General features: G+C 44.7%; 1 protein-coding gene across 1 annotated transcript in view; it reads left to right on the forward strand.

Moving 5' to 3' along the window:
• Positions 1-6,751: 6,751 nt before the first annotated feature.
• DOK6 (docking protein 6) overlaps positions 6,752-12,057 on the forward strand; it is a 308,053-nt gene continuing 302,747 nt past the window's right edge. Inside the window, exon 1 of the mRNA XM_036876760.2 lies at positions 6,752-7,040. Coding sequence (XP_036732655.1) covers positions 6,975-7,040 — 66 coding nt within the window. The 5' untranslated portion in view covers positions 6,752-6,974. The remainder of the gene's footprint in view (positions 7,041-12,057) is intronic.

Raw genomic sequence — 12,057 nt, forward strand, 5'->3', positions numbered from 1 at the left:
AACCCTTCCAGAGTTTGTTTCATTTCTGCAATCTCCTTTCTGGCATCTGTGATCTCCGTCTGGACTTCATCCCATTTCTCTTGCGTATTTGTCTGCATCTCTGTCAGCATGTTTATGATTCTTATTTTGAATTCTTTTTCAGGAAGACTGGTTAGGTCTGTCTCCTTCTCTGGTGTTGTCTCTGTGATCTTTGTCTGCCTGTAGCTTTGCCTTTTCATGGTGATAGGAATAGTTTGCAGAGCTGGGACGAGTGATGTCTGGAAGAACTTCCCTTCTTGTTGGTTTGTGGCCTTCCTCTCCTGGGAGAACAGCGGCCTCTAGTGGCTTGTGCTGCGCAGCTGCGTGCAGACAGGGCTTCTGCTTCCTGCCCGGCTGCTATGGAGTTAATCTCCGCTGTTGCTGTGGGTGTGGCCTGGCTCGGGCAGCTGCTCCAAAGTGGTGGAGTCGCGTTGGAGCAGGAGCAGCTGGGGGGCTATTTATCTCTGTAAGGGGCCTCCCTGCTCCCTGCAGCCCAGGGGTTAGGGTGCCCAGAGATCCCGGATTCCCTACCTCTGGATTAAGTGTCCCGCCCTGCCCCTTTAAGACTTCCAAAAAGCACCCGCCAAAACAAAACAATGACCACCAAAAAAATAAATAAATAAATTTTTAAATTAAAAAAAAAAAGAAAAAAAAATTTTTTTAATTAAAAAAAAAAAGGTGGTCGCTCGTTTTTCTTTATTCTCCGGTGCCAACCTCAGGCCTCTGCTCACTGGTCTTGCTGCCCTGTTTTCCTAGTATTGGGGTCCCTGTCCCTTTAAGACTTTCAAAAAGCGCTCGCCAAAACAAAACAGCAAAAAAGCAAAAAAAATGGTCGCATGCTTTTCTTATGTCCTCTGTCGCCCAGCCTCCAGTGCCCGCTCACTGTTCTTGCTGCCCTGTTTTCCCAGTATCGGGGGCCCTGCACTCTGGCCCGGATGGCTGGGGCTGGGTGCTCGGCAGCCCTGGGCTCCGTCTCCCTCCCGCTCTGCCTGCTCTTCTCCCGCCGGGAGCTGGGGGGAGGGGCGCTCGGCTCCCGCGGGGCCGGGGCTTGTATCTTACCCCCTTCGCGAGGCGCTGGGTTCTCTCAGGTGCGGATGTGGTCTGGATATTGTCCTGTGTCCTCTGGTCTTTATTCTAGGAAGGGTTGTCTTTGTTATATTTTCATAGATATATGTTGTTTTGGGAAGAGATTTCTGCTGCTCTACTCACGCCGCCATCTTCCGCCCCTCTGCAAAATCCAATATTTTAAATACATACATTCACCCAGTTTTTGATAAACATAATTTATATAATTCCAAGCAAGTTCATTCAAAAATTTGTAGGAGAATAAGACTCTAATATCTCAAATTTTGAAAAAGAAAATAATAATACATACCCTGGGGTGAAGAATGGACTTGCATTACCAGATGTTAATCCATATTATAAAAATAAAATGAATAAAATTTATGGTTCTAAAATATACTATTCTGTTCAGCTGAGTAGGAAGTACAAAAACAAAATATATGTTCCTTTTTAGTATGTAATATTTAGTCAATTCAAATTCAATAACTGTGATTAAACCTTAGAGGAAATGTAGTCAAATCAGTACTACCTCCAATAAACATAAATGAATGAATTAAATATTTGAATATAACAATCTTCAATCACAAATATTTTATAAACATGAGGTAGATGTCTGTAAGATGGTGTGGATGTGGGCACCAACATAATTTGAATATCCAATGCCTCTTACATAAACAAATACGGCAGCCAAATAGAAATGAAAAAACATACCTATACACAGTTTCTTTAATGAAACGAGGTGACAAGATACGCAAGAGAACTGAATGTAAGGGAGGGTACGTCCAATCATCAACAGTAGACAGCATCTCAGGGGAAAAGTGGTTGGGTAAGAGAAGCAAAGAGGAATAGAAAGATCTCTGCCCTAAGAATCAAAACACTAAAATGTCCCCAAACAACACACCTTCAAAAGAAAGGGTCCGCACTAGGACTAGAGAGTTAGGGTGGAGCTTCAGATTTTTCAGGTGAGTTTGTGGGAACTGAACTGTAGATAGTGGCATGAGTAGAGTTAAGTGGCCTGAGCTTTAGAACTCTTTGAAAGTTAAAACCCCAGCTTGAAAACAAAACAAAGTAAAACCAACTATTAGGAATAGAATAAAAATGAACCAGGATAATAATTCTGACTGTATGGGAAGAAGTAGATTCATATATAAGGGGGAGGAGACCTGAACAGGTAACTCTCAGAATGTCTTAAGAAGTGGATACATTGAGAAGCTTTATCTTTGACTATTTTGTGGTAAAAGAGAAAAAGGAGGTCAAGGGGTTTGTAACTCAGATTCTCCCTTGATAAACTAAACTTATCCCAATTCTTCAACTGGGGGAGACCCAATTCATCAAGAATGAGCACCAAAAAAGGACTGCAGTGTATTTTCTATTTCCACTGTTTTTGAGTTTGGTACATGGATTGGATAATATTTTTAGATGGCTTCCATGAAGAAAGGGCATGGTCATTCTGCACATGAAGGAAAGGATGGAGAGAGTCCTGCAGAACTAGGGAAGACAGCCATTCTTTTGATAACCTAATCTTGGAAGTGACGTCCCATCACTTCTGCCATACAGTATTTGTTAGAATTCATTCAAGAAATGCCACTCACACAGAAGGAGGAGGGATTACAAGGAGGTGGCGATCTTTATCACCCTTCTTAGAAGATGCCTGCAATGGTCTGCCCTCTGGATCCCAGTGATTCATGTTCCCCACATGCAAAATATGCTTACCCCCTCCCCAAGCCCCTCAATTTGTCATCCCATTACAGCATGAGCTCAAAGGACAGACTCTGGTTCTATAAAACAGGTGCCGGTGTCAGGGAGGTTCCTCAAGTGGAGTATCTTAGGTACAGTTTTTCAACTATGGTTCATGTTCTCCAACTGTAGACCTTTGAACCTCTGAGACAAGTAATCCATCTCCCACAATTCCAAACATGCAATGGTGTGACAAGCACCGTACAGCAATGCACATTCCTGTTCAAAAGGGACTCAAGAAGGCACAGAGAGCATGAGTCCATAACAATCCTGAAATCCAAATCGGAAAATGTTGGGAATTCCCATATTAGTTCTCAAGGTCAAGGAATATTTCTCTATGATTCTTGGCTCTTCCCCCTAGGCTCTGGGTACCTCCCAAGGATCTATTTCTGAGTTCACTCACATGGTTGTTAGGCAGCCTCAGAAAATCTTCCTCTAAGATCATTCACAATTATCTTTCCACAGGATTGCTTCATATTGTGGTAACTGGTTTCTCCCAGAGCAAGCAATTCAATGAAAATCACCCAAGAGAGAAGTCCTAGTCTTTTTATAACCTAATTTGGAAGGACACTTCATCACTTCTGCCATTCTGGTCACTAGAATGTAGTCAAATAGTCCAGCCCACACCAGAAAGAGGAAACACACAGGACATCCTATCAAAAAAATGGGAATCTTTGGGGCCCAGTTTATTGGCTGTCTATTACAGTAATAGAAGTGTAAACAGTATGCTAATCTTGTATAAGAAAAACAGAAATAGGAGCACATGTGTCATGTGTGTGTTTCCTTATACTATCAGAAAGAAACAACGGAAGGATAAACCATGAACTAATAAAAATGATTTCTGTAAAAGATGCAGAAAACACAGAAGAAGGGAGAAAAATTGGAGCTATTTCTCCAATGTGCTTTGTTTGATAGGCTTGACATTGAAAACTTCACATAATGAAAACCTCAAAAGAAAGGAAGCCATCTTTAAATAATATAAAATCTCTTAACATTGGAATTGGAGATATACATAAAAACTGAGTATTTTCCTCTTTTAATATATGTTTCTAAAATAAAAATATTTTCCTTCTTTGTTATTGAAAAGTTTAGAACCATTAACAAAAATAAAACCCTACTAATCAAATTACAGGAACTGAATTTCATTTTCCATTAGAATAAGCGAGGTTTTCCTCAGAGAAGTAATGGATTCCAGGTCAGGAGTTGGAAATGTACAAGATGAGCTGGGATATCTTGTGATTGATCACAACAAAACTATTAAAGTCCATGGGTACTTGATAAAACACAAAAATATCAATTGAAGCCAATTCCTCTGGCCAAGGATGAGACAATTAAAACATCAAAAAGAATAATGACTGATAGATAGAAATCACATATACAAAGCTCCTTTTTCTGATGATTTTCAAAATGGAGCAGGGTTTCCTTTTGTGTTTGCTAGAATCCATTCAATATTTCTGAAAAATGTTTGATAAAGGCTAAAAAGCAATCATATTCTCTGTTCCTTTCATATAAGGAATCTATTTCAGGGCAATCCTGAAGTTTGCAAAGGAAAGTTTTGTTTTGTGAGAAAATGACTTATAAAATCAAGTTAGAAAAATCACAATTTTACAATCCCTAGTGAAATAAGGTATCTATACAAGAATCATTGGTGGCTGAAAAACTATTAGGTGGAAGGCTGATAGAGTATTTTATAATGTATGGATCAGGCTGATGGCATTTGAAACCCTCTAATCAAAGAGACATTTTGCTCTTTTTGATGTGACTCGATGGCTATATACAGCAAATCTTATGAATTATTCTTGAAAAAAAGAATGTACTTACATTTCTTAGTCACATTACTAGTTAACAGAAAGTTTGAGGCTTATGTTTGATGATATTCATCCAAATCCAGAATTGGTAAATGTACATGACAAGTAATCTCGTTCTTTCAAGGGGCAAACAAACAATATAAGAGAGAGGTTAATGTGCTATAGGTACACACACACACACACACACACACACACACTACTGTATCAGAAATTTAAGAAACAAAAGTAACTATAGGGGAATATTTAAATAATCTTAGGGTATTATAAAGACCTACATAAGCATATGAACAAAGGCACAATCATTATATAATTATTAAAAGCCAGATTTAGGAACCATTCCTCACCTTAAGAAAACACTAAGATTGTTACTGAGGCAAAATTGTCTCTGGCTTCAAATGTCTCACAACTGGCTTGTGGAAACAGATTATTATATGAACAGTGGTGGAAATGAGTGGTCATGGAAATCATGGTGAGACTCCAAACCAATCTTGAAACTGCGGCTCTGCACCTGAACATCTCTAGGCCTCAGTTTCCTCACTTAAATGGCAACTATTTTTTGCTGAATACATGGGGTTGCAAAATGGACTGAATTAAATAATGTATTTAAAGTATCTGCAAATCTAAACAATCTTCATATAAAAAAAAAGAGATAGTAGCCATGTAGTATATGTAAGAGTTACACATGAGTGGAATAGACAACATGCCCCCAGGTATTTTGTAGGAGGTGAATCACACTGAGTTTTTGTAAGATTTCTGGGAAGGTCAGAGTTTGAGCTCATTCAAGGGTGACTAGAGGTCTTCCCATGTGAGTCTAAATATATGCCTCAAATAAGTATTGGCTGCGTAAATAAATGAATAGGAATAGTAAGCTGTTAAGAAAAGTTAAGAGTTTCCACTGGGTTATATGGACACTAGATGGACACTCTTGCTAATGACGGGACACAAACCACCCTTGGGGAGGCCATTTGGTTGGGGGAGAGGCATGCTGCTTTGTCTTCAAGCTTTTGTATTTTTTCTCCTCTCAATCAAGCAGTTTCCTTTCCTGCTTAGTATTACGTTCCTAATAGGGTTAATAACTTTTACCTGGAAACATGGAAAAACCAACGTGATCTTTTGAACTGTTATTAAATGACTATAAATAAAGGAGTCACATAAGATTTTCAATCTTTATACTTTTTAAAAAATTAGAGACATCCTAAGCCACTAGGTACTAAATATTCTTGCTTATAGCAAACATCCATACGTTTCCTCCAGCCAAAATTCAGTACCACTTTTCCAATGGCATCTCACAAATATGAGAAAAATTTTAAATTCAAATGTCTTTCAATAGAAAATTGCCTACTTCTAAACGTCACACGTTCCTACATTTGGGAGAGAAAGTTCTTGGTTATTTTGTCCTTACAACTTGAACATTCCAATAAATCATTTACATCCACCGGTAATAGCTATGGTCTCCATTTCCGCTCCAAGATGAAAAGCCACCAGCCACTTTTAGCCACAGTTAACTCACACGCGTGCATAAATCAACCCACTCCGGGCCTCGCTGCTTGCCGGCGAGGACGTGCGAAGGGCTGCCTCGGCTGACTGCTCGGGCTCCCTGGCGGCGGGGGGATCAGACACATGCGCACCGTTGGCCTCTTTGTTGCACCAGGAAGGGCTCGGCAGCGATCAGCGCTTGCTAACCGGGCAAAGACCGGGAACGCGAGCGTGTGTTAGGAAATAAAAATGCACCGTGAACACGGCCACTGAAACAAACCATTCTTTCTCTCCCGATTGCCCCCTGGTCGGGAGCATCCCCGCAGCCCTTCCCCCGGGTCCAGGTGGGATGGGGCTGGAGAGCCCGGCGGGAGCAGCCGCGTGCCCGGAGCCCCACGCAGGGAGGGCGCTGGGGCCGCGGGGCCGGGCGCGGGCGGCGGACGGGGCTCGCGCCCGAGTCGCGAGTGATGGAGCGCGTCTCGCCAGCATCCTGGAGCGCCGCCGCCCCCGGGCCGGGGGGAGGGAGCGCACGGCGAGTCCGCCCGCCCCCCCGCCGCCCCTCCCCCGCGCCGGGGCGCCGCGCCGGTGCACCCCGGCCAGCCGTGCGCCGCCGAGCCGGGCGCCAGCCAGCAGGCGCTGCCGGGGGCGGCAGCGGGGGGGAGCACCGGCGCGCGGAGGCGGGCGCTGCTCGCGGCGCCGGCCGCCTCCCCGCCCGCGGCCGCCCCGCCACCCAGCCCGCGGCCGCGCCGGCGGGAGCTCGGGGCCCCGGGCGGCGGCGGGCTGCATGCGAGCGCGGCGCGCCTCTGGCGGCGCACGGCGGCTGTCGCCTCCGGGAAGCCGATCGCCGGGCGGACGGGCCCGCGCGCGCTCGCCATGGCCTCCAACTTTAACGACATAGTCAAGCAGGGCTACGTGAAGATCCGCAGCAGGAAGCTAGGGGTGAGTGGCGGGCCCGGCTGCCTCCTTCCCGGAGCCCGCGCGGCGTGGCCGAGGCTGGGGTCGGGGAGGAGTGACCGGGCGGGGACGGGGCCCGGGGCCGGGAGGGAGCCGGCCCCCGGCAGGGGCCCGCTTGTTGCTCGGCCGGCGGGGCGCCCGCCCCTGCCTCAGGGGCTCCGCACAGCCGGCGGAGGGCCCGGCCGCGCCTCGGTCCCGGGTCCTCTTGCGCGCGTGGCTGGCTTGGACCCGGGCTAAGAAGTCCTGTAGACGAAAGGGGTTGTCAGCGCCAGCATGAATGTGCCCGCTGGGGTTTTGTATACCGCGCAACCCACAGTGGTCTGTTCCCCAAAGTGTGCGCCTTTCGGGTGGAATCGCTGTGTGCGCGGACTGAGAGTCACCATCATCGGTCCCCGTTTCCCGAGCCCATTTCGGAATTCTTGATGCCCGAGCCGAGCCTCGCGGCCCCGCCGGCGATTGCCAGGGAGGTTAACGCGCCTGAGCAGCTAGCTGTGCACGGCAGGCGCCCTGGCCGCGTGCGCCCGGACAGGTGCACCTGCGCCCGCGTGCGGGCAGGTGTGTCCCCACGGCCGCCGACACGGGAGCGGTCGCGACAGCCAAGCTGATGGAGACCTTTCCATAGTTTTCCTTGAGAGATGCTCTGCCTGACTCGGGAGAGAAACAGTGTAGACCCCCCAGGGGGTCCAAAACTTGTCTAGTGACCGGACCATGAGGTAAGCGCGACGCGCCGACGGTCTTCGAGGGCCTGGGGTGCGGATAGGCGGGGGCAGGACAGAGGGGCGGGCGTGGGGGCCTGTCGGCGCGACGCGCGGGGGGCCGGGGCAGCGCGATGGGAGCTGGGCAGCCGGGCCCGAGCGGGAAGGAAAACTCGATCTGGGGAGCGAAAGCGCCCGCCTCGCGGATTCCCTGGGCGCCTCCCCGCCCCAGCGGTCCAGTTCTTCGGAGCTCCGGAGCCTGGGGCACAGCGGCCTGGAGCCGGCACAGTCCCTGAGCTCCCCGCGGGGTGCCAGATGCTCCAGCTTGGATGCGGGTAGGAGGGGGGAGAAGTTGGTTACTTTCCTCATTAAAAAGAAGAGAAATGATAAATATATCTTTAGAAAATTGAACCAACGTAGGGCAGAGTCCCCGAAAGAGTCAAGGATCACCGTGCACCCAGAAGTCGCGTCGTCGGGAGTTGGTGGGCGCAGGTGTTGGCGCGGCAGGAGGGGACCAGGCAGACTGCGCCGCCTCTGCTCGGCTGCACGTTGAGGATGAAGACTGCACCCCAAGGACACGAGGAGTCCAGTCTCGAACTTGGGCAGATTTTTGCAAGGCGGGACTACAAACTGCATCCCTTCCCCGCCCCCCGCGCACTTTGCGCCCGGTGCGCTGCTGCGAGCCCCGCGGGGGTCAGAGGACAGGCGCGGGGGCAGACCCGCAGTCGGGCTGCCAGGGCCGCTCTGGGAGAGACAAGGGCGCCTCGTTCTTTTCCGGAGATGAGGAAGAAGCCATGTGAAAAGCTGCAGTTGCCCAGGAGGCTGATGGCTTCTGACTGTAGGGACGCAGTGCTCAGGCCTGTCACCCGCACAGCCACCAGCGGCGAAAGGACGTGCGGAGCTAGAGCGGGAGGGAGAACGATTTCAGGGACTTGCCCTTCGAAGCCCTTTGCTCGCCCACGGGCTGCTTGCTCATCATTCTCGCCCTCTCTTCTTCTTGGAATCCCAGTTGTGTCCGACACCTCAGACATTATAAGCTGATGGGTGATTCGGGTCCCCGGGGAGATGTGTATCTGCTTCCAGAGAGTCACTGTGTACGTGAAAGTGAGACTGAGGAGTCACACTGAGAAGGCTCCTCACGCACTTGGCCATGGAGTCTGTAGGATTCCTCCTCCATTCCCCGTCTGAGCTTTCCAGGATTTCGTACAATAGAAACTGAATGTGCGAACTAATTAAAAGACAACATCCAAGGAAAAGGCACAGAATGCTTTTAGGGAGCTGTGGCCTTAACAGCCTTCTACACGCCCTTTTAGACACCATTGCCCCCGAACATGTGTGCAAATGTATATGGTATTTACATTTCCAGTGTATCTTTCCATACTCAGTGTTTGGAGCAATGCCTTCGAAAAGGACAGCCTTCATAGAAAACAGTAAAAACATGTTTATCTACAGATTCACTGCTCTTTGTCTTCCATTGCTATTTGAGAAATGTGAGCTTAAGAGTTTGATAAAACAGTGTTGCTCTGTTTTAATATTAAATCAAAATAAACTAAATTAACCTTGACTACTTTGGAGAATATTTTTATTTAAAAAACTCGAGAGACTTCCTATTCAGAATAGTCTAGTATTCAGAAGGATGGATTTAAATGACAAAACTTCACACAAATGGTTCTTCAAAGCTTTTTAGTAAGTTAAGTGGTTCTCATAAGTAAAACTAAACAAATGTGTGCCTTAGAAATAAAAATGTATAGTCCTACTAAAAATCCTAGAAATAGGAACTGTAAACAATAAAATTTCATTTTCATAGTTAATAATTCACATTACTAATTTTATAGACTCAGAACTATGGACTTTTCCAAATAAAATTGTATTTTTAATTCGCAAGATACATCATTATTCTTCTGCAGTTGATATTCAAAACTAAACTTCAAAATAAAAATAATTCTAATGAAATATGCCCCAATAGTTGGTTGTTATGTACAGAATTCATGCTTTCAAAAACCAAGTTTTAGAATAGTCTAAGGGGACAGAAAAGCCGGGTTTTAAGGCCAGTTGTATCAGGGATTATCATGGCATGAAAACATTTTGAGAGAATGTTCTAATGTATGCTTTGCCCCTCATAGGTAGTGCTCAGTCTGATGCTGAATGAGGGTAGAAAACCTTCCCTTCTTGCCCTTGGGGCAGTGGGCCAGCCCATGCAGAGGGGCTTCCAGTAGAAGTGGTGGAAGGCCATTTGCCATGGGATTCTTAGAGATTCCATAGCTGCCTGTTGAGGATAGTTCCTTAGCCAACTACTGGGGCCAAGTAGTAATTGTTTAAAATTTTTTTTCAAATGTTTGCTTTGCAATTTGTCTCATTAATCAGCTTTTCTTCCACTTGGGAAAAAAAATTTTTTTTAAGTAGGTAATATTTTCCTAAATTTCCCTCTTGTCCTTTAAAAATATGTTAATACATCATTAAATTTTTAAAGGCATTACATCATTAAGACTATAAAGACATGACTCTTATAGTCATTTCTTTAAATCCTGTGTTAATATTTCATTGTAACGTATTATTGTTTCTATGGATATATGGTTTTCCTTTGGCAGGATTTAGAAGCCCTTACAATGGTTTAGTCCCTCTAGCCATCGTATCTGTTGCATGATTGGTACTATAATTCCTAAAGTACCATGTTGGTCAGTATTTTTTTTTTAAGAAAAGGCATTTAAGACACTAATAAAACTAAAACAAAGCAGAAGTATGTTGATCAATAACTGTTTTTCTCTTAGAATTTGCTATCTATTTTCTTCAGACCACTGATGGGTTAACTTTAGTTAGCAGTTATAAAATATCCAAGGTGTCCTTGGTTTGCAGATGAATTAGGAACTCAACCACTAATACCATTAATAACTTCACACTTGGCTTATGGGCTATAATGTAGCAAAAGTAAATACAACTTTATGGAGTGACACCATCGTCACCACCACTTTACAAATTGCATACTGCTACAGTTTACTAATTCTAGACAGCCCTCACTTTGTTTACAAGGAATTCTGTTCAAATATATCAATGTGCATTTCCACAGGCACCTTGTACAGAGACAAATAGCATTTTCTAAAATGTTAAAAAAATTATTCTCAAAGCCAGGTGAGGGATTTGTATTGATTTGTGTGGGTATCAGAGGAGTGTCTCAAGATAGAGTGCCATTTACACATTCAACAAACAGTCAAATGATTGTGGAGCATCTACTGTTTATTAGGCAGTATACACTGGTGTGTGTGTGTGTGGGTCTGTGAATATTCCAGAGTGACACTGTGTTAACTGAGGGTCATTAACAATAAATACCTCCTGCGTCACTACTACTCATGGTGCTTTAGGGCCAGGAAAGGTCACTGCCCCAACCTAGCTGTAAGGGAAGCAGCAAAATGTTTTAACAACTTAATGTGTATTCAGTTACATCTTGCCATCCTGCTCTCTCTCTCTCTCCTTGATTAAAACCTCAAAACACTTTCATTCCTGGCTTGATGATTATTGATCCTCTTCCTGTAAAGTCTTTGAGTTTTCCCACCCTTCCACAAACAGCTTTTCTCTAACGATAGAGCGGGAGTAGTTTTTCATGAGAATTGTTCATGAAAACTTACTGCTTTATGGAAGTTCATTCATTAATATAAATGGGAATTTTTGTGTGTGCATTTGCCTATAGTTTTGGTCTATTAGAGCATTTTAAAATTTCTCTGGTCTCCCAAATCTGTAGAAACCATTTTGTGAAGACGGATTACATCTTGTATGACATGCATTACCAATTTGCCAAGAATTAGATGCAGTAAATGTGCTTAAGATAATTTTGACCATTCAAAAGTTTGAAAGAACTTTCAGGATCATGACTGTGGATATGAATTCTCAGTTTAGGGATTTAAGATGTGAGATGTGGAAGTTGTATTGGGTGTTTAAGTAGTTTAAGACTACTCTTTCTAGAATATTGCAGATCTTGAGTATTGCTTTCTAAAATGAATCTGTTATATTCAGTTATCATTCCTTTCTTTCTCATTAAATGTGGATTTAAAATGTCTGAATGTTCTAATTATTTGCACTGTTTTATTTTAGATATGGTTCATGGTGACTGTTACATATATATTTAACACTATGTGTACATGCCAGTTATTTCTATATCTCTATATGTATAAGTAAATAGAGATACCTACAAAAGTCCTTGGTTCTTGGAATTTTAGAGGTGAAGATGATTGTGTATACCTTCTATTCAATCCCTGTGTATTAATTTATTTGCAACTGTATGTTTGTGTGTATGACATTTTAGGTATTCTTAGAAA

The sequence above is a fragment of the Manis pentadactyla genome, chromosome 6 (assembly GCF_030020395.1).
Source record: "Manis pentadactyla isolate mManPen7 chromosome 6, mManPen7.hap1, whole genome shotgun sequence".
NCBI lineage: Eukaryota > Metazoa > Chordata > Mammalia > Pholidota > Manidae > Manis > Manis pentadactyla.